Source organism: Salvelinus namaycush, chromosome 37, assembly GCF_016432855.1.
Source record: "Salvelinus namaycush isolate Seneca chromosome 37, SaNama_1.0, whole genome shotgun sequence".
NCBI lineage: Eukaryota > Metazoa > Chordata > Actinopteri > Salmoniformes > Salmonidae > Salvelinus > Salvelinus namaycush.
The window spans coordinates 31048324-31072181 of record NC_052343.1 but is presented as its reverse complement, the minus strand read 5'-3'; the positions used below and the strand labels follow the sequence as shown (position 1 = coordinate 31072181).

Here is a 23858-nt window from a genome sequence, read left to right as displayed (position 1 = left end):
GGATTCTAAAGGGATGTGACAATGAGGCTTTCGTGCTAAACATTTAGTCTAAAAAACACCTATATGATTAATCTGGCTCATATCCACCATACAGCACCTGGAAGGTTTTAAGATCATTCTTTTGGGCACCCTGTTGTGCTCCATATAGTGCCTCACGGGGATGGACAAAAGTATTGCTCTATACTGTATAATAGGTCCAGAGCCTATGGAAGAAGGTACAGGTGATACATAATACTAACAGCCTTCAGCATGGGCTGAGCCATCATTCATCTGTATTTCATTCTCATCTTGTTTTCGTCTCAACCCCTCTAATAATTCTGGAATATGGGTGTATATAAAGGGAGACCTGTGAGGGCGAAGCCTGCATCCCTGTTTAATTGGTCACTCACACTTTACGAGGCCTTGATAGCCTTGTTTTTCTGTTTGTAAGTTTACAGAGTGATACCCTTGTTAAACATTTAATGATGCGGGGGCTGTGTGTTGAGGTAGAAAACAAACAAACCACAAGGCCGTCTTTCCCGTCAACTCCATCCGCTCCTTTCTCACCCTAGAAACACATGGGTCACATGACTTCATTCCCACCACTGCAACTGGTTGAATTGGTGAGTATGTGACAATGTGTATGACTGAATGGATGGATGGATACATGAATGAATGAATGAATGAATGAATGAATGAATGAATGAATGAATGAATGAATAAGATCAACAACATACCTTTTGTCCAGATGGTCCTCTTGGACCCTGTAGGGCAAAATAACGTTTGAACATTTTGACAGCTGAATCTACGGCTGTTGGATGATTTGATGTGATGTATTCTTTGTTTACATGATATACTTATGTACTACAAGGTTTATAAACACTATTATAATCACTATTACTCTCCACAAGACCGATGAGAGCTTACTCTGTCACCAGTAGGACCATGGTAACCCTGTAGAGAAAGAGAGTGACGAACATCAGAGTTTAGCTTCTAAGCACTTAATACGGATCCAGACTTGTAAAATCCTGGTGTTAGAAACACTGGGAACATATGGCATATTTCAATACAGTTAAGTGAATGCTCATGGAACATTGCATTAGCTAACCTTATACAGCCAGACAAGTGTGTGTCACGTTCCTGACCTTATTTCCTTTGTTTAGTCTTTGTTTAGTTGGTCAGGACGTGAGCTGGGTGGGTATATTCTATGTTTTGTGTTTCATTGGTTTAGGTGTGTCTTATTGGCCTGATATGGTTCTCAATCAGAGGCAGGTGTTTTACGTTGTCTCTGATTGGGAACCATATTAAGGTAGGCTGTTCTCACTGTTTGTTTGTGGGTGATTGTTCTTGTTCGTGCGTTCATTGTTTTTTCTATGTTCCATAGTTCAGGATTGTAGCGTCGTTGGTTTCGTTCTGTTTATTGTTTTGTTCGTATTGAAGAGTATTCAAATAAATATGGATACATACCACGCTGCGATTTGGTCCTCCTCTCTTCCACATTACGACAATCGTTACAGTGTGTCTCTAAATATTGCATTTACGCCATAGCTGTAAATTCTGCCAGGCAAGGTTACATTATAGCTAACCAGCATGTGTTATGAATAATCTAAACATTCAAAGTGGTATATATTTTTATTTTAGATAAATAATCACTCTGACCTTCTCTCCTCTGTGTCCTTGGGGCCCCTGGTCACCTGCAGTCCCCTGGGTGACAAAGATATGATCCACATGTGATCCACATTGCCTGTAGCCATCATCTGTAGCATCAAACATGCTACAAAGCATAATGTATCCATAGTCTACAGTCAGCAGACAGATAAGCTCATGTTCTGTAATGTGTCATATACTACCTTTGCTCCCAAACTTCCCGGTCTCCCGGCAACCCCCTGACGTCCTGGAGTTCCCTGAAAAAAAGAATCATATCTATTTGTCATTGTCATCAGTCAACCTCTTCCAGTGTTAGTCATTCTGAAGCAGAGTCTGAGTGAAGCCGTTTGTATAAACTGTGTTAAGCTACAGGAAGCTTCTATCCCTAAGCAATAAGACTGATAAATAGCTAACAAAATAGCTACATGGACTATCTGAGTTAACCTTGTGTCTTTATTGACCTTTTATTTTTTATTTTACTGTCTCTGTTCACACTCACAGGGCCCTACACACACACACACTGTCACTCCAACACACACACACATTCACTCCATCATCTGCTCACTCAGACATAATATGACATTCATATTGACTCTACACACAAGCACAGCCACTCACATACAAGCTGCTGCTACTCTGTTTAACTTATATCCTGTTGCCTAGTCACCTTGCTCTTATATATATATATATATATATACCTCCATCACTCCAATGTTCCTGCACATAGTAAATATGGTATTGGAACTGACCCTGTATATAGTATGCTTACTTACTTATTGTTAGGTTTTGAGTTTGCAAGAGAGGCATTTCACTGTACTTGGGCCTGTGACATTACACCCTTTGGCCCACATTTCCTATTGAGACAGAGAAGAAAGTCTTGGACTTGCCAGACTGCCAGAAGTTGTGTACAGAACACGGTACTGTACAATAGAATCAATCAAACTAAGCCTTTTTCAGTTCCACTACCTCCTCGTCTCCTTAATGCATTTCTTGGCTGGAACACACAAGAGCTGTGTTGACTAGCAGTGGGCTAGGCAGGCCATCTGGATGCCATGATTAGATCAGACACAGAGAAGGCCAGAGTCATTACTCCCCATCAGGTAAACAGGGGCCTGGGGGCAGGCTCTGGAGAACACTCAGATCACACATAGAAATGTTTGTTATAGAGGGGACATGATTCCCTATTCCACATGACATAGAAGCATGGCTTTTCTATGTAATATACAGTGGGGCAAAAAAGTATTTAGTCAGCCACCAATTGTGCAAGTTCTCCCACTTAAAAAGATGAGAGAGGCCTGTAATTTTCATCATAGGTACACTTCAACTATGACAGACAAAATGAGAAAAAAAATCCAGAAAATCACATTGTAGGATTTTTTATGAATTTATTTGCAAATTATGGTGGAAAATAAGTATTTGGTCAATAACAAAAGTTTATCTCAATACTTTGTTATATACCCTTTGTTTGCCAATGACAGAGGTCAAACGTTTTCTGTAAGTCTTCACAAGGTTTTCACACACTGTTGCTGGTATTTTGGCCCATTCCTCCATGCAGATCTCCTTTAGAGCAGTGATGTTTTGGGGCTGTTGCTGGGCAACACGGACTTTCAACTCCCTCCAAAGATTTTCTATGGGGTTGAGATCTGGAAACTGGCTAGGCCACTCCAGGACCTTGAAATGCTTCTTACGAAGCCACTCCTTCGTTGCCCGGGCGGTTTTTGCCCCACTGTATTTCTATCTCAATGTTCCATAACGCTGCACCCCATGGAATACGGTCCTGGTAAAGCAAAGATTGTCATCTCATTAACATTCCATTGGATATTGGCGCAAAGCCACTCCCATCCTTAAAACCTTTGGTTTGAATCCAGACCACAGCAGGGGCAGCTCTGGATCCTCTGTTGGCAAGATACTACTGAATCAAGCCGCAGTCTTTCCCTTTGTCTTACTCTCGCTCTCATCACTCTGACACACAGTCATGCACGCCTCCATCACACACACACGCACACACACACTCTCTTTTCTCTTATGTACATTAGCGAGTGAAACACGTCTCTTTGCCCTGATAGTAAAAGCACATGCCATGCGATCTTATTCTGGCATGGAAAACATCCCATGATACTGTAGACGACTGGCTGGAAACCCTTGACCTCCACTGGTTGAATCTCATGTTTATGGATAAGCCAGTCTATTCCATCTTCTATTTTTTTCAATCAATCTGGTTTCAAACCAGTATCAGTACTTTCTGTTTCACTCATTCTTTCACTGTACTGATATTGACCTTGTAATATTGTGTGATTATAAATGTCTGGCATATTTATAGTAATGTGTTTCATGTGCTTTTCACTGTGCACAAACGCACACGCACACACACTTACGCACACACACGTGTTTACATTGTGAATCCTTACTGTATATGAACTGCAGTACGTGAGCCAAATCACCAGGGTTTGATTAACGTTCCTCAGGCCCCCTTCTCCACCTCCCCCAACGCTTACTTATCCCTTACTTAGTCACTGAGAGTTGGAGCTAAGCAAACCATCAGTAATTTGAGGTAAGGTAAGTATATCTAAGAATGCAGCGATGGGCATTTTCAAAATTTTCCCCAATAGCTAAGGTGGGTGACAGATAGCCTAGCGGTTAGGAGCGTTGGGCCAGTAACTGAAAGGTTGATGGTTTGAATCTGTCGATGTGCCCTTGAGCAAGGCACTCAACCCTAATTGCCCCTGTAAGCCGCTCTGGATACGAGCGTCTGGTAAATGTAAATGTGGTGTTTTAACTAAAAGGAAAACAGAGAGCCCCCTACCGCGCCCCCTCCTGCACCAGCAGGGCCTTGAGATCCCAGGGGAGCCTGTGAAACAAAGAACACTGATGAGAAAGACTTCTGACTCCACTGGACCCCATATTAAGACTGTACTGAGATCAGATTAATCAAGACAAACAATCTGTACTGAAGTTTTCTGCGAGATCATGTTGAAAAATGACGACAATGTGATCAGGCTTACCTTGCACTCGAACGAACAGCACTGAAAAGGAACAATAAACATAAATCAACCCCAGTTATAATCACTGTTCATAAATGAGATCACAAATAACAATCATCACACTGCATTGGTCGGGAACTATCAAATCAAATTTTATTGGTAACATACACATATTTAGCAGATGTTGTAGCGAAATGCTTGTATCAAAAAGACTGAAGAAAAAACTCACCACAGATTCAGAATCCTTGTACTACAGATCCATAAAAGAAGAGACAGACATTTGATTAGAATAGTCTGTTTGGGCAACAAAAAAATGGCCTACAGTAAATGACATTTAGGTACAGGGCCTTGGTTTAAAAATGGCCTACAGTAAATGACATTTAGGTACAGGGCCTTGGTTTAAAAATGGCCTACAGTAAATTACATTTAGGTACAGGGCCTTGGTTTAAAAATGGCCTACAGTAAATGACATTTAGGTACAGGGCCTTGGTTTAAAAATGGCCTACAGTAAATTACATTTAGGTACAGGGCCTTGGTTTAAAAATGGCCTACAGTAAATGACATTTAGGTACAAGGCCTTGGTTTAAAAATGGCCTACAGTAAATGACATTTAGGTACAAGGCCTTGGTTTAAAAATGGCCTACAGTAAATGACATTTAGGTACAGGGCCTTGGTTTAAAAATGGCCTACAGTAAATTACATTTAGGTACAGGGCCTTGGTTTAAAAATGGCCTACAGTAAATGACATTTAGGTACAGGGCCTTGGTTTAAAAATGGCCTACAGTAAATGACATTTAGGTACAGGGCCTTGGTTTAAAAATGGCCTACAGTAAATTACATTTAGGTACAGGGCCTTGGTTTAAAAATGGCCTACAGTAAATTACATTTAGGTACAAGGCCTTGGTTTAAAAATGGCCTACAGTAAATGACATTTAGGTACAGGGCCTTGGTTTAAAAATGGCCTACAGTAAATGACATTTAGGTACAAGGCCTTGGTTTAAAAATGGCCTACAGTAAATGACATTTAGGTACAGGGCCTTGGTTTAAAAATGGCCTACAGTAAATGACATTTAGGTACAGGGCCTTGGTTTAAAAATGGCCTACAGTAAATGACATTTAGGTACAGGGCCTTGGTTTAAAAATGGCCGCTTGTATGATGGTAACTATGTGACCATGGTGTACTCACCATGGTAGACACTATGGAGCTGATGGTGTTCCTAACAACCTGCGGGTCCTCACTAGTAGCAGACATGTTATGGGTGTGTTGTACATCTGTTGCTATGGAACCAAGTCTGTTGTCCTGCAGAGAGAGCGAGAGCGAGAGCGAGAGCGAGAGCGAGAGCGAGAGCGAGAGCGAGAGCGAGAGCGAGAGAGAGAGAGAGAGAGAGAGAGAGAGAGACTTAGAGACAGACAGAGAGCCTTAGAGACAGACAGAGACTGAAATACTGAAAAACTACCTCAAACATTCTCTGTGTGTGTAAAAAAATGCTGTTTTAATTGTTTTAATTATTTGTATAATGGGCCCTATGGGACTCCCAATCACGGCCAGATGTGATGCAGCCTGGATGTTGACATACCCACACATTCCTGAGGTGCAAGAGAAGAATGCAAAGACTACATATAAATATATAATATATAAAATACAGTGGGACCCTTGATTTAAAAAACTCAGACTGTCAGACTACAGCCAATCCTGTTTGTTTGAGCAGTATTTGTTATTGTATTTCCATGGCCACTACAGAGGGCAAAGGTCTCTGTCTACAACTGGAACTTTTAGCCAGAGCTCTATTCTAGTCCCTCTTGATTACCAGGTGATGCGGAGTGATAGCCACGCTGAAGATTTTAATGTCCATGGCTCTGGCCTCAGACACGGTGTATGCCACCCCGCCACACGGCTCCTTATATCCGTCCAGCGGGTGGCCATCTGTCACCACCACCATGTACTTGTTGCCATGGAGAGGAGAGCTGTGGGTTGAAGAAAGAGGTACAACAAAGCAGAACGTGTGAGTCAAACGGGATCCTTTCTGTATAATTGTGGAGCAGACTTTATTTTGTCAGAAGCTTTGTGGAGGAACTCCATCTCCCTAGTAGAGGTTTGAATGTCTATCTGTTTACCATGCAAGGATGCAGGAAATGTGCTTTTAACTTGCCCCTGACAAAATGTTGAACTCTGCTCCAAGGTGTAAATAACAAAGCATTTTCCTAAGGGCACTATAGAAGTGAAGGAGGAAAGTATTACACAATATCAAAGTATCATGCATGGTATATTGGGATAGAATGCATGTGATGTAAGACACTCAGATGGATACATGCATGCATGCATGCAGACAGACAGACAGACAGACAGACAGACAGACAGACAGACAGACAGACAGACAGACAGACAGACAGACAGACAGACAGACAGACAGACAGACAGACAGACAGACAGACAGACAGACAGACAGACAGACAGACTAACTGACCGATTGACTCGTACTAACTACTCAATCAACCAATCTGTCACGCCCTGATCTGTTTCACCTGTCCTTGGGATTGTCTCCACCCCCTCCAGGTGTCGCTTATTTTCCCCAGTGTATTTATCCCTGTGTTTCCTGTCTCTCTGTGCCAGTTCATCTCGTCTGTTTCAAGTCAAACAGTGTGTTTCTCACCGTGCTCCTGCTTTTGCCATTCTCACTTTTGCTAGTCCTCACGGTTTTGACCCCATGCCTGTTTTCTGGACTCCGTACCCGCCTGCCTGACCAGTTTGCCTGCCCTGGCCCCGAGCCTGCCTGCCTGCCACTCAGTACCTCCTGGACTCTGATCTGGTTTTGACCTTTTGCCTGACCATTCTCTTGCCTACCCTTTTTTGAACTAATAAATATCAAATACTCAAACCATCTGCATCTGGGTCTGGCCCTGCGCCCTTATACAATCGATGGACTCACCCTGTCATCAGCTGCCCAGTTGCTACGGAGATGGCACAGTCGGTGTGGGTTCCCTTGCCGATGTAGCGGATGTCCTGTATGGCTCTCTTCAGCTGAGTTCTTCCTTGGGCCTCCTTGGTGCTGGTTAGCTCGCTCATCACCTTCACCTCATCACTGTAGTGCAGCACTCCCACACTCCACGTCAGGTTACGCTCACAGCGGTAGTATCTAGATGAGTACAGGCAGAGCTATGTCACAATGGCACACAAAGCGTGACACAAAGCAAGTTACCTCTGATCTACATGCACTACAGGTATCTACAGGGACAATTCCCCTCAATCAGCAGTATTTAATTTACTGTCTACAGATTAAAGGGCAGGGAGTTCGTTCATGGGAATGATGTATTGATTCCCAGAGGGGAGAAAGTGGTACTAAAACCTCATAGAACAAATCTATTACAAGTGTGCCGTCTTGCCAAGCCCCAAGCACATTTACACCCATCGTCCTCCTGCTATTTTCTCCAGTACCCAATCAAACCATCAGGCAGTTGCTATTCTGATGAAGTCAATGAAAGATACAGAAATACTCCACCAACCGTGTCAGGAACCAGGAGCTGTCTAGAACTATGTGTTCTTTGGCTCTTTAAACTTTAGGCCAGTAGCATTTTGCATACTTCAGTAGGATCACATCACAAAAACAAATCTACTATTTTGGCTGTTTTGCAAAGAAGTTGTGCTGAGTCAGACACATTAGTGGATACACCATCATCTTTGGCAAATGGCATACTTGCAAACATTTATCCTTCCTTTATAAGCATTGAGCTGATGCTATTTTATTGTACAATAATGTCTTGAATTACAGGGCTTCTCCAAAACATGGACCCCAATTCAATAAATGTCCGATAATGACAAAGCTCACTGTGTGCCTGCATGACTGAAAGTGTTGTTCTCCTATATGTGTATTTCTTATCACGTGAAGATGTCATTCATCAGGTCCTCTGAACTTCAGGAGGACAACTCCTTCGCTGTAAGGTGAGACTTCAGTAGAAGGAGATAACATATCAACCTTTCTCTCAGTCAGGAATGCAGGTCAGTGCCCCAAAGGTAAACCCCAAACCTTTTCTGGACGAATGATTTGGAATGGCTGCACTGAACAGACACGCACAGTCACTCATTACACTGGCTGCCTGTCTGGGCTTGTTAGTGATTCACTCACACACACACACACACACACACACACGCACACACACACACACACACACACACACACACACACACACACACACACACACACACACACACACACACACACACACACACACACACACACACACACACACACACACACACACACACACACACACACACACACACAGGCATTCAGTGATGAAACGTATCGGTATGGGCCACAGAAAACACAGCTCAAATATATTAACCGTAATAGTTGCACTGTTTCCGAACAGTGGGATGGCAAAAGCAAGTCTATTACGATTTATAATAGATAAGTTGCAGCATCTGTATAAATGCCGCTGGTCTTAGCAAAAGCCCAATGCGTTTTGTAGTTCAACAAGCTGAGCTCTCTTGGCCTCCGTAGATCGCTTTCCTTCAGTCAAATGACCAAATCGCCCTCTAGTGGCCTCATGGATGGAATGTTATTCATATTTGTCATCATTTCATAATGAATAAACTTTTCTTTTTTTTACTGCCGAAACTCCGGTGTTTTAATGTCAAATGGTTTTGTTATATTTTTCTGTGATGTATATAAAGTGTAATAGTGGGATGCAAACTCAAAATGTAATACATTTTAACTATGTCTGTCACACCCGGATCTGTTTCACCTGTCTTTGTGATTGTCTCCACCCCCCTCCAGGTGTCGCCCATCTTCCCCATTATTCCCCTGTGTATTTATACCTGTGTTCTCTGTTTGCCAGTTTGTTAAGTCAAACAGCGTTTTTGTTCTCAGCTCCTGCTTTTCCCAGTCTCTCTTTTTCTCGCCCTCCTGGTTTTGACCCTTGGCTGTCCTGACTTTGAACCCACCTGCCTGACCACTCTGCCTGACCCTGAGCCTGCCTGCCGACCAGCACCTTTGCCCCACCTCTGGATTATTGACCTCTGCCTACCCTGACCCTGAGCCTGCCTGCCGACCAGTACCTTTGCCCCACCTCTGGATTATTGACCTCTGCCTACCCTGACCCTGAGCCTGCCTGCCGACCAGTACCTTTGCCCCACCTCTGGATTATTGACCTCTGCCTACCCTTACCCTGAGCCTGCCTGCCGTCCGGTACCGCTGCCCCACCTCTGGATTATTGACCTCTGCCTACCCTGACCCTGAGCCTGCCTGCTGACCAGTACCTTTGCCCCACCTCTGGATTATTGACCTCTGCCTACCCTGAGCCTGCCTGCCGACCAGTACCTTTGCCCCACCTCTTGATTATTGACCTCTGCCTACCCTTACCCTGAGCCTGCCTGCCGTCTGGTACCTTTGCCCCACCTCTTGATTATTGACCTCTGCCTACCCTGACCCTGACCCTGAGCCTGCCTGCCGACCAGTACCTTTGCCCCACCTCTTGATTATTGACCTCTGCCTACCCTGAGCCTGCCTGCCGTCTGGTACCTTTGCCCCACCTCTGTATTATTGACCACTGCCTACCCTGACCCTGAGCCTGCCTGCCGTCCGGTACCGTTGCCCCACCTCTGGTTTACTGACCCCTGCCTGCCTTGACCTGTCTATTGCCTGCCCTGTTGGATTATTAAACCATTGTTAATTTGACGTGTCTGCACCTGGGTCTTACCTTCATACCTGATATCTGACATGGTACAGGTGTATTCTTTTTTTAAGCCCATAACCATGTGTGTGAGGTGTATACTTTTGTTTCAAGGTAGATTTGTTTAAGACTAACAAGAAACACTCTGTGTGACTCTGTTTTAGCCCACAGCAGTATGCTTGTGCTTTTCCAAGAGCATCATATTAACGTAACCCTGAGCACCATGTAAGGAGAGAAGCTGTTCTCATGCACTACCTCTCAGCCCCGATTCATCACTGTAGAACCACAGTTCACACAGAGGTCAACACACAACCGTGTTCATAAGACTGCATGTAGTGAGGCAGACCTCCTGAGATGATCATCAACAACACATTGTCAGGAGAACACTACTGCCCAGAGCAGCTATCAATGGACATTCTGCATGTTGCTTATCAGGGTGGGTCTGAGTGTGTGGTGAATTTACTGGTACAATATGACTGTATTTTGTAATAATGATCACAGAGAGTAGTTTAAGGAATGAAACAGGAGGTATGCCAATGGAAGCCTCTGTAGGAGGATTGATATTGTTTGGTCTGCGTTAGTCTGTGGGGTGAATAAACGGTCAGGCGCGAGTTTCCCAGAAGCCTTGTCGCTAACATTTACATTTAACATTTAAGTCATTTAGCAGACGCTCTTATCCAGAGCGACTTACAAGTACATACATTCATACTTTTTTTTGTACTGGCCCCCCGTGGGAATCGAACCCACAACCCTGGCGTTGCAAGCGCCATGCTCTACCAACTGAGCTACACGGGACCCGTGTGACACTTGATTTCTCTTGGCAAGCTCGCCATAATCATTACTACGTAGCATTAATTACCGTTTAGTTGCCAAATGTCATGAATTGAAGTAAGGGACCTGAAAACACCCATTGTTAACCACATCATTTCTTAATGAATACCAGTCATGTAGCTGAAACTGTCAGTATGGAGGTGATACACACCTAGTGTTGAGCTGGTCCACAAAGTCCAGGGCAAACTGCTTGATCTGATCAACGAAGGAGCCGTAGGGCTTGGCTCTCAGCGCCACACTCTCTGAGGTGTCCAGAACAATGTACACATCCGCTGGGCAGTCTGGGGAAACAGGAAGGGGAGGATAATGTTAGATTTGACATGGCATAAAAAAAATTACAAAATATTTTTTAAATGGTGATACTGTGTTCAATATAGTTTTTATTAAATTTTTTCTGGTGTCACGTTCTGACCATAGTTCTTGTGTGTTTTGCTTGTTTTAGTGTTGGTCAGGACGTGAGCTGGGTGGGCATTCTATGTTGTGTGTCTAGTTTGTCTGTTTCTATGTTTGGCCTAATATGGTTCTCAATCAGAGGCAGATGTTTTGTGTTGTCTCTGATTGGGAATCATATATAGGTGGCTTGTTTTGTGTTGGGGTTTGTGGGTGGTTGTTTCCTGTCTCTGTGTTTTCTCTGCACCAGCTAGGACTGTATCGGTTTGCCACTTTTTGTTATTTTGTATTTGTAAGTGTTCTCTGTTTATCATTTAATTGAACATGTTGAGCACTGGCTACGCCGCCTCTTCTCTTGAAGAGAAGGAAGGCTGCCGTTACATCTGGATACTGAAACAGGCTTATTTTTCATTAAACTGACTGTTCTGGTTAAATTCAACTTCAGGACAGTTAACACATATGATGAAAATGTACTCTGCCTTAGTAATTTATGAAAAAAAGATCCATAAACAGACATTATGTGGAATTCCCACTGGTAAGCTCAATTCCCAAGAATTTCTGAAGAACTGCTTCTTTATAGCCAACTAAGCCAAGGATATTTTTTCAAATGGGATGACATCTCCTTATAAAATATTTAATAGAAAATGATTCAAGTAAAAGTGAAAGTCCCCCAGTAAAATATTACTTGAGTAAAAGTCTAAAAGTATCTGGTTTAAAAATCACTTAAGTACAGTGGTGGAAACATTCTCATTGTCGTACTTGAGTAAAAGTAAAAAGTAAATGCTATACATCAAATTCCTTATATTAAGCAAACCAGACGGCACAATTATATATATATTTTTTAATGTATTGCTAGTCAGGGGCACACTCCAACACTCAGACATGAATGACAAAGGCAGTAAGTCCACCAGATCAAAGGCAGTAGGGATGACAACGCATTATATTGATACAGTATGTGCGTGAATTGGATATTGCTGTCCTGGCTGAGCATTTGAAATGTAATGAGTACTTTTGGGTGTCAGGGATAAATTATGGGAGTAGAATTTACATATTTTCTTTAGGAATGTAGTGGAGTAAAAGTAAGAGTAGTCAACAAAAAAATATACAGATACTGAAGAAAAAAACTACTTAAGTAGGATTTTAAAGTATTTTTTACATAATTACATTACACCACTGGTCGTTGCTATAACAACTAGCATAGAATGCTTTCTGAACACAAATCCAATTTGGTCACAGTGTTTGGAGAGTCAGTTATACAGAATGGATTTGATTTTTTTTTGTTGCATTAAGGCCTGCAGTGTGAACAAAGCTTTAGTCCTATACAGACATAGAGAGAAATGGCTGGTTCAATCCAAAGATGTCTTATTACACAGGTACTCCATATATCAACATGTTGTAGTAGAGAGATACATGTAACCTCCTTTTTAACGACTGCTCAGAGGATACTAACAACAAGATTTACTGACCTCCCTCTGTTTTCTATTACAGGGGTTGAGCACATTTGGGTTTGGTTAATCAACTTGGCCACTTTCCAAAATCATATATCATCTCCAGCACGAAACAACTGTCTATTCAGAAAGTATTCAGACCCCTTGATTTTGTGACGTTACAGCCTTATTCTAAAATGTATTCAAAACTAAAATTTCCCTCAACAATCTACACACAGTACAAAGTGAAAACAGTTTTTTGACATTTTTGCAAATGTATAAAAGATAAAAAACTGAAATACCTTATTTACATACGTATTCAGACCCTTTACTATGAGACTTGCAAAAATGGGGAGAAGGGCCTTGGTCAGGGAGGTGACAATGAACCCGATGGTCAATCTGAAAGAGCTCCAGATTTCCTCTGTGGAGATGGGAGAACCTTCCAGAAGGACAACCAACTCTGCAGCACTCCACCAATTAGGCCTTTATGTTAGAGTGGCCAGACAGCCCGCTTGGAGTTTGCCAAAGGGAACCTAAAGACTCTCAGACCATGAGAAACAAGATTCTCTGGTCTAATGAATCCAAGATTGAACTCTTTGGCCTGAATACCAAGCGTCACGTCTGGAGGAAACCTGGCACCATCCCTACGGTGAAGCATGGTGGTGGTAGCATCATACTGTGGGGATATTTGTCAGTGGCAGGGACTGTGAGACTAGTCAGGATCGAGGGAAAGATGAACGGAGCAAAGTACAGAGAGCTCCTTGGTGAAAACCTGCTCCAGAGCGCTCAAGGCCACAGACTGGGGCGAAGGTTCACCTTCCAACAGGACAACGACCCTAAGCACACAACCAAGACAATGCAAGAGTGGCTTCGGGACAAGTCTCTGAATGTCGTTGAGTGGCCCAGCCAGAGCCCGGACTTGAACACGATCGAACATCACTGGAGAGACCTGAAAATAGCTGTGCAGTGACGCTCCCCATCCAACCTGACAGAGCTTGAGAAGATCTGCAGAGAAGAATGGGAGAAACTCCCCAAATACAGGTGTGCCAAGTTTGTAGAGTCGTACCCAAGAAGACTCAAGGCTGTAATCGCTGCGAATGGTGCTTCAACAAAGTACTGAGTAAAGGGTCTGAATACTTATGTAAATGTGATATTTCATTTTTTTTAATTTGCAAACATTTCTAAAAACCTGTTTTTGCTTTGTCATTATGGGGTATTGTGTGTAGATTGGTGAGTGATTTTCAAAACCTTCAACGAGTTTCTAGCCAGAGGGATGCCATTTTTCTTGATCCCCACATCACCGCCAATCTCATAGTGTTCTAAAATCACTGTTTTTAAAATGTTTAAACTTTTGATGATGTCATTGGGTAGGATGTTTTCACTTTTTTTTTTTTCCCACGTGTTTTTTGTTGTTTCCACGTGTTGACAATGGTACGGTGCTGGAGATGATGAAAATGAGGTTGAAATGTGATGGAGTTGCCCTTTAAAGTGCATCAAAATTAATATTTACTACCCTTTCACTTGGCAACATTAAGGATTCTTGTGTTTTATGCTTTGCTTTGGCAAATGTTCAACAGATATTAAGCATTGGCATAACATCTTGCTAAGTAAAAAAAGAGTGGGCAGGAGAGCAAGGCTACTCAGCTACAGCTTGGCTTGATAGCCTACCATAGAGGTCTCCTCTGTTCCTCCCATTGAGAGAGCAGGCACCGTGGACTAGCGACACCAACGAGAGAAGTAGAACAGCACCGGTCAGGTTCATCATGGGACAGGCCCTCCTGAGACGCAGGGGAGAAGGGACTTCAGGAGAACCTAGGCCAAAGAAAAATATTCAATAAAAAGAGAATGTTTAAGCACATCCAGCTTGGGTGGTCAAAGCCTGAAACCCCTCTTCACACCCAGCCTCCATACATCTTGTTGTAGGCCTTTGTAATCGTCATCCAAATATAAATGCATCAGAATTTTCCTCAGTCAACATCGGTACCTACTACCTACCTTCAACAAGTCAACAAGAGTAAATGCTTTTCAAAATAAAGTACAGTGTTTAAAATGTTTTTTTATTGACAAATTATTTTCCAATACTGGTATTTCCAAATGCTTTGGTGCATAATGCTTATGACTTAACTTCAGATGCATTCAAGTGTTGAATTTCATGTCTATTCCCATTGAATCCACACTTGACAACGGAGAGGTTTCCTTGCCATTCTAAAGTGGTATGGTTCTAAACTGACAAATGGATTTGTTCCAAACTCTTCTAAAGTGACCAGTGGTAGGTTCTAAGCACTTTAGAATACGTATGTGTTTAATAAAGTGGCATTTCTTACCTTTCTCTCTTTTGGATATGTGTTAAAATGTGAATATCCCACAGGTTTGGGTTGTCCAGGTGTGTTTGCTGCTCTCTCTGCTAGCAGTCTGTGCAACAGGAGAGGGTGGGGCTCACCTGCAAAGTATCCTCCCATCTCATACAGTTACACCCCACACAATCCTTACTGCTACCTTACAGCAGCTTCTACTGAGGCCGATAGAGTAAATTACAGGGGATTTAATAAAGTAGGCTACACAAATACATAGCACACAGTGCAATCTTTGCTGTTTTTTTAAACTCATTTTGGATGAAGTATCTCTGTGTGTGGCCTAAAAATGTTGCCAGTAGTGAAGATTCAAGGCCCTCTGAAGGTTCAATGTCCTCTTAGAGAAGTTTCTACAGGATGCACTTCCTCACATTATAACAATCTCACAGTCTTCACCTCAGAATGACATGGAGGTCTGACTCAGTCAACTGAACAAGACTGTGCGAAGAATGAGAACACATTTCTTGGCTAAAGTTGTTAGATTCAAGTGTCTGCAAAGTCCAATCTAAACAATGTAATGGATCTCAAATAGCATTTGGCTCACCCCAGATCAGACCTGAAAGAGTCCTTTCATTGCTATAAACTTGGCCTTGATGGAAACATTGACGAGTCAAGCGCCCAGCTACCTTCTATCTCACTCTTATGCAACACGGAAGCTAAAAGCTGTGTCAAAGTGTCCTGGTAAATTGTTTTTTAATGTACAATAGATTTCTCATTTCCTCAGACATGAGAAAAACAGAAATCTCTTGCTCTAACACAGGAGTTTGGTGGCACCTTAATTGGGGAACTCAGACTTGTGGAAATGACTGGAGTGGAATCAGTGGAATGGTATCAAACACATGTTTTCCAGGTGTTTGATGCCATTCCATTTGCTCTGTTTCGGCCATTGTTAGCAGCCTCCATTAAGAATAAGTTCACATGCAGATAAGTGCCTGCAGCATGCAATTCAAATCTGATATGGACTGGTCTTTGTCTCAGGTGGGCCTGTTTTGCCCTCAGGCTAACATAATGGAAGTCAGGAACTGCGAAGGCCAAACATGCAGATACATGCATCCCGCATGCAACCTGGCTGCCACAACTGACAGACCATCATACTCCAAAGTATGGATGGAAACGCTCAGCATGGTGGGCTGAACAACAACATGGTAGACAGGGGCAAAGAATTCCACAATCACTCAAAGTAAATTGCACACTGGTTTTCTTGTTCAACATTTAGTTGATCAATAGATGATTGTATCTCCTAACTTGGTATAGGCTCTGAGATTAAATAGGCTATGAAGTCACTCTCCTATCTCACAGCAATAGGCTACTATTGTCACGTTCCTGACCTGTTTTCTGTTGTTTTGTATGTGTTTAGTTGGTCGGGGTGGGCATTCTATGTGTTGTGTTTCTATGTTGGGGTTAATGTGTTGCCTGATATGGTTCTCAATTAGAGGCAGGTGTTTGACGTTTCCTCTGATTGAGAACCATATTAAGGTAGGCTGTTCTCACGGTTTGTTTGTGGGTGATTGTCTTCCGTGTCTGTGTATGTCGCACCACACGGGACTGTTTCGTTGTCGTTCGTGTATGTAGTCTGTTCCTGTTCGTGAGTTCTTCGTGTTATTATGTAAGTTCCATGTTCAGGTCTGTCTACGTCGTTTTGTTATTTTGGTAATCATTTCAAGTGTTCATCGAGTTTCGTCTTTGTTTCATTAAATCATCATGTATTCATCACCCGCTGCGCCTTGGTCCGCTCATTCACCACAAGACGACCGTTACAGAATCACCCACCAACAAAGGATCAAGCAGCGGTGTAACGGGAGAAAGCAACAGCGCACGAAGTAGGAATGGACATGGGAGGATGTTTTGGACGGCAAAGGTTGCTACACATGGGAGGAGATCCTGGCTGGAAAGGATCGCCTCCCATGGGAACAGCTGGAGGCGATTAGGAGAGCAGAGGCAACCGGAGAGAGGAACCGGCGTTATGAGGGGACGCGACTAGCACGGAAGCCTGTGAGTCAAGCCCAAAGATTTCTTGGGGGGTGGCTAAAAGGGAGTGTGGCGAAGTCAGGTAGGAGACCTGCGCCAACTCCCCGAGCTTACCGTGGAGAGCGAGAGTACGGGCAGACACCGTGTTATGCGGTAGAGCGCACGGTGTCTCCTGTACGTGTGCATAGCCCGGTGCGGGTTATTCCACCTCCCCGCACTGGCAGGGCTAGATTGAGTATTGAGCCGGATGTCATGAAGCCGGCCCTACGCATCTGGCCACCAGTGCGTCTCCACGGGCCGGCATACATGGCACCAGCCTTACGCATGGTGTCCCCGGTTCGCCTACATAGCCCAGTGCGGGTTATTCCACCTCCCCGCACTGGTCGGGCTACGGGGAGCATACAACCAGGCAAGGTTGGGCAGGCTCAGTGCTCAAGGGAGCCAGTACGCCTGCATGGTCCGGTATATCCGGCACCACCTCCGCGCCCCAGCCCAGTACCACCAGTGCCTACACCACGCACCAGGCTTCCTGTGCGTCTCCAGAGCCCTGTTCCTCCTCCACGCACTAGCCCTGTGGTGCGTGTCTCCAGCCCATTACCACCAGTGCCTACACCACGCACCAAGCCTCCTGTGCGCCTCCAGAGTCCTGTGCGTCCTGTTGCTGCTCCCCGCACTAGCCTGAAGGTGCGTGTCCTTAGCCCGGTACCTCCAGTTCCGGCACCACGCACCAGGCATACAGTGCGTCTCAGCCGGCCAGAGTCTGCCGTCTGCCCAGCGGCGCCTGAACTGCCCGTCTGCCCAGCGGCGCCTGAACTGCCCGTCTGCCCAGCGGCGCCTGAACTGCCCGTCTGCCCAGCGGCGCCTGAACTGCCCGTCTGCCCAGCGGCGCCTGAACTGCCCGTCTGTCCAGCGGCACCTGAACTGCCCGTCTGCCCAACGGCGCCTGAACTGCCCGTCTGCCCAACGCCGTCTGAACTGTCCGTCTGCCAAGCGCCGCATGAACTGCCCGTCTGTACTGAGCCTTCAAAGCCGCCCGTCTGTACTGAGCCTGCAAAGCCGCCCGTCTGCCATGAGCCTTTAGAGCCGCCCGCCAGACAGGAGCCGCTAGAGCCTTCCGCCAGACAGGAGCCGCTAGAGCCTTCCGCCAGACAGGAGCAGCCAGAGCCTTCCGCCAGACAGGAGCAGCCAGAGCCTTCCGCCAGACAGGAGCAGCCAGAGCCTTCCGCCAGACAGGATCAGCCAGAGCCGTCCGCCAGACAGGATCAGCCAGAGCCGTCCGCCAGACAGGATCAGCCAGAGCCGTCCGCCAGACAGGATCAGCCAGAGCCGTCCGCCAGACAGGATCAGCCAGAGCCGTCCGCCAGCCATGACCAGCCAGAGCCGTCCGCCAGCCATGACCAGCCAGAGCCGTCCGCCAGCCATGACCAGCCAGAGCCGTCCGCCAGCCATGACCAGCCAGAGCCGTCCGCCAGCCATGACCAGCCAGAGCCGTCCGCCAGCCATGACCAGCCAGAGCCGTCAGCCAGCCATGACCAGCCAGAGCCGTCAGCCAGCCATGACCAGCCAGAGCCGTCAGCCAGCCATGACCAGCCAGAGCCGTCAGCCAGCCATGACCAGCCAGAGCCGTCAGCCAGCCATGACCAGCCAGAGCCGTCAGCCAGTCCGGAGCTGCCCCTCAGTCCGGAGCTGCCCCTCAGTCCGGTGTTGCCCCTCAGTCCGGTGTTGCCCCTCATTCCGGTGTTGCCCCTCATTCCGGTATTGCCCCTTAGTCCGGTGCTGCCCCTTAATCCAGTGGGGTTAATTTGGAGGGTGGTCATTAGGAGGAGGTTACGAAAGCGGGGATTGACTATGGTGGGATGGGGACCACGCCCAGAGCCTGAGCCGCCACCGTGGACAGATGCCCACCCAGACCCTCCCCTAGACTTTTGGTGGTGCGCCCGGAGTTCGCACCTTGAGGGGGGGGTTAGGTCACGTTCCTGACCTGTTTTCTGTTGTTTTGTATGTGTTTAGTTGGTCAGGGCGTGAGTTGGGGTGGGCATTCTATGTGTTGTGTTTCTATGTTGGGGTTAATGTGTTGCCTGATATGGTTCTCAATTAGAGGCAGGTGTTTGACGTTTCCTCTGATTGAGAGCCATATTAAGGTAGGCTGTTCTCACGGTTTGTTTGTGGCTGATTGTCTTCCGTGTCTGTGTATGTCGCACCACACGGGACTGTTTCGTTGTCGTTCGTGTATGTAGTCTGTTCCTGTTCGTGAGTTCTTCGTGTTATTATGTAAGTTCCATGTTCAGGTCTGTCTACGTCGTTTTGTTATTTTGGTAATCATTTCAAGTGTTCATCGAGTTTCATTAAATCATCATGTATTCATCACCCGCTGCGCCTTGGTCCGCTCATTCACCACAAGACGACCGTTACAACTATACCCATATTGTCAAATATTTGAAATAGGCTAGCGGTCTATTTACTTTGGAGGCTGCTTATTGAATGAGAGAGATAAACGGTAGCTTAACATTTGTTGTGTAGCGGTAATAAACCAGTCATGTCAGACAAGGAGAAACATGTCCTGCTGTAACGATATGCGCTGAGAGTCGGGAAGCAAGTTCAGGGAGTGTTTTAATAAAATAAACATCATCCAAAAGCAGAAACACTAACAGCACACAGACATGGAACTGAAATAGAAACAACGACACCTGGGGAAAGACTTAAAGGGAGTGACATATATAGGGAAGGTCATATGATATGATTTAGGCCTATATACTGTGATAAAAGTAAAATAAATATTATACGACATACTATGTGAGATAGTAGACGACAATTTGTGCATAACCATGGTCTGAGCTGTTTGTGGAAATATGCACACTTTCCAACTGACAAATATATAATCTACCAAGATTTTAAAATAACTGAAATTGGCACAAGATGGAGGTAATGTTGGAACATCACTAAGAAAATTACAGTTAACTAAAATGTACAGTTAATCCAGTATAAACTAATGTATAGAATTTAATACACAAGAGACAACATTCACAAATTCTACAGCACAAGTAATGAGTAGAGTAATGTCTTAAAAGTTATACTAACAATTACTCAGTAATCCATGCATTCTGGGAATGCTATAAAATCCTAAAGTTATGGGCGGAGTTAGGAAGTTGTCTGTCAGAAGTATTACAATGTAAATGTACTTTTAATCCTCCTGTCTTAATATTTCAAGACATGGCATATGAGCGTGCAGTGAGATACAACATAGATTGGACAACATTTTGCTTGTCAATAATCTTGAAAATAAAACATATACTTAAAAACTGTAAATCAACCAATCTTCCAGCAGTAACACAATGGAAAGGTCAAATGCGTTATTATCTAAATGTTGAAAGCACGTGGGCGACGACGGAGAGAAACAAAATGGTGCAGTTTGAGGCAATGTGGCGGAGAGTGACACAGTCGCTGGCGGAGAGTGACACAGGCACTGGAGATGGAGGTGTGAGCAGGTGGGTCTGGGCAGGGAGGATTTAGTCAATGTTTGTGTGCGTCTGTATGTTCTCGTTTGTATGTGGATGTTTTATACTGTAAAAAAAAAAGAAATTGTTCAAAAAATGTAAGAAAATCACTTTACCATCAAGTTCCAAATAATAAATACCAATATTCGAGGAAAACAGGCACACGCAAGGTTTAGTGTTTTCTGTGTGCACACACCTTTGATAAATGATGGGAAAGTCTCCATGCATAAGCACAACTTCTAGTGGTTAAAGAATTGTATTGCAAGCAAAGATGAAAACGTCTTTAGAGGGTTGAAGTTGAGGAATGTTTCGATGAGAAGAGCACGGATACAGTGTGTCGCTGTCAAAATGAGGGTTACTTCCAGAGAGGTGTATTTAGATGCCCTTAAACTTCTGTACACACATGTCATGCCATCAGAACGTACTGTACTGTCTCCGAGGCTGCTGTAAGGGACTGTCTCTGAGGATACTGTGAGGGGCTGGCTTTGAGGATGCTGTGAGGGGCTGGCTTTGAGGATGCTGTGAGGGGCTGGCTTTGAGGATGCTGTGAGGGGCTGGCTTTGGGGATGCTGTGAGGGTCTGTCTGTCTCTGAGGATTCTGTGAGGGTCTGTCTGTCTCTGAGGATTCTGTGAGGGTCTGTCTGTCTCTGAGGATGCTGTGAGAGGCTGTCTGTCTGAGGATGCTGTGAGGGGCTGGCTGTCTCTCAGTATGCTGTGAGAGGGTGGCTGTCTCTGAGGATGCTGTGAGAGGCTGGCTGTCTCTGAGGAGGCTGTGAGTGGCTGGCTGCCTCTGAGGATGCTGTGAGTGGCTGGCTGTCTCTGAGGATGCTGTAAAGGCTGTCTCTGAGGATGCTGTGAGGGTTATCTCTGAGGATGCTGTGAGGGGCTGTCTCTGGATAGAGCCAGAGTGTTTAATGAATGAATGGGAGATGAGGGAACGCAGAATGGTCCCGTAAAGCTACAGGAGGCCCTTCCCCAGGGCCAGGCCCTATGATTTATGACATGAACCAGAGATGGGAAGGGAGGGGAGTGGGACGGATGAAGAGATAGAGAGAAAGAGAAGGGAAGTCTGTCTTCAATCAGACTAGATGCCTCTGGGCCATGTTTTACTCCAGATTATAGATTCTGATAACTCAAATGGTGAACATTATTTTCACATAGAGGGAGGATTCCTGACAGATATAAAGCATGATGTCACATTTTCAACATGCACACTTGGACGCAAGTCAACTGAGTCGTGTGAAATGTCCACGAGCTGCCAGTGCCGATCACTTAAATTTACAAAACAAGGTTCTACCATACTAACCGCCACACTGCCTTTATTCAGATTTTTCCAGATTCACTATTTTGAAACGCACACACAGCCTATACTGGTCTGCTAATACAGGACAAGTAAAAACCCAGTGCACCACTTTTGTGAAAACTAAATGTATTTGAGTGTTTACCAGCATTTGTAACTTAAGTCTAATCATTATCTGTACAAAACAATTAATCTGATAATACTTATGGAATATAAAAATACTTGCTTGATATAAACTCAAAAAAAGAAACGTCCTCTCACTGGCAACTGCGTTTATTTTCAGCAAACTTAACATGTGTAAATATTTGTATGAACATAACAAGATTCAACAACTGAGACATAAACTGAACATGTTCCACAGACATGTGACTAACAGAAATGGAATAATGTGTCCCTGAACAAAGGGGGGGGGGTCAAAATCAAAAGTAACAGTCATTATCTGGTGTGGCCACCAGCTGCATTAAGTACTGCAGTGCATCTCCTCCTCATGGACTGCACCAGATTTGCCCGTTCTTGCTGTGAGATGTTACCCCACTCTTCCACCAAGGCACCTGCAAGATCCCAGACATTCCTGGGGGGAATGGCCCTAGCACTCAGCCTCCGATCCAACAGGTTGAAGACGCGCTCAATGGGATTGAGATCCGGGCTCTTCGCTCGCCATGGCAGAACACTGACATTCCTGTCTTGCAGGAAATTACGCACAGAACGAGCAGTATGGCTGGTGGCATTGTCATGCTGGAGGGTCATGTCAGGATGAGCCTGCAGGAAGGGTACCAGATGAGGGAGGAGGATGTATTTCCTGTAACGCACAGCGTTGAGATTGCCTGCAATGACAACAAGCTAGGTGACACACCGACCTAGACCATGACGGACCCTCCACCTCCAAATCGATCCCGCTCCAGAGTACAGGCCTCGGTGTAACGCTCATTCCTTCGACGATAAACGCAAATCCGACCATCACCCCTGGTGAGACAAAACCGCGACTCGTCATGTGAAGAGCACTTTTTGCCAGTCCTGTCTGGTCCAGCGACGGTGGGTTTGTGCCCATAGGCGATGTTGTTGCCGGTGATGTCTGGTGAGGACCTCCCTTACAAAAGGCCTACAAGCCTTCAGTCCAGCCTCTCTCAGCCTATTGCGGACAGTCTCAGCACTGATGGAGGGATTGTGCATTCCTGGTGTAACTCGGGCAGTTGTTGTTGCCATCCTGTACCTGTTCCGCAGGTGTGATGTTCGGATGTACCGATCCTGGGCAGATGTTGTTACACGTGGTCTGCCACTGCAAGGATGATCAGCTGTCCGTCATGTCTCCTTGTAGTGTGGTCTTAGGCGTCTCACAGTACGGACATCGCAATTTACTGACCTGGCCACATCTGCAGTCCTCATGCCCCCTTGCAGCATGCCTAAGGCACGTTCACGCAGATGAGCAGGGACCCTGGGCATCTTTCTTTTGGTGTTTTTCAGAGTCCGTAGAAAGGCCTCTTTAGTGTCCCAAGTTTTCATAACTGTGACCTTAATTGCCTACTGTCTGTAAGCTGTTAGTGTCTTAACAACCGTTCCACAGGTGGCATGTTCATTAATTGTTTGTGGTTCATTAAACAAGCATGGGAAACAGTGTTTAAACCCTTTACAATGAAGATCTGTGAAGTTATTTGGATTTTGATGAATTATCTTTGAAAGACAGGGTCCTGAAAAAGGGAAAAAATATTTTTTTTGCTGAGTTTATGTTTTCCAGTTTCTTGAAATACTTTGCAAATGCAACTTATTTCTATATGAAAACTGAAACAGTCTATTCATTCCTTTTCCATTTTAGTAGACACTCT

At 44.9% G+C, this 23858-nt stretch overlaps 1 protein-coding gene across 1 annotated transcript in view; it reads right to left on the bottom strand.

The window, feature by feature from the left end:
* The window catches only part of LOC120030984 (collagen alpha-1(VI) chain-like), a 52605-nt gene that overhangs the window by 19626 nt on the left and 9121 nt on the right, over positions 1-23858 (bottom strand). Inside the window, exons 2-6 of the mRNA XM_038976490.1 lie at positions 14594-14703; positions 11260-11389; positions 7535-7741; positions 7153-7155; positions 6416-6572 (exon numbers count right to left, since the gene is read on the bottom strand). Coding sequence (XP_038832418.1) covers positions 6416-6572; positions 7153-7155; positions 7535-7741; positions 11260-11389; positions 14594-14703 — 607 coding nt within the window. The remainder of the gene's footprint in view (positions 1-6415; positions 6573-7152; positions 7156-7534; positions 7742-11259; positions 11390-14593; positions 14704-23858) is intronic.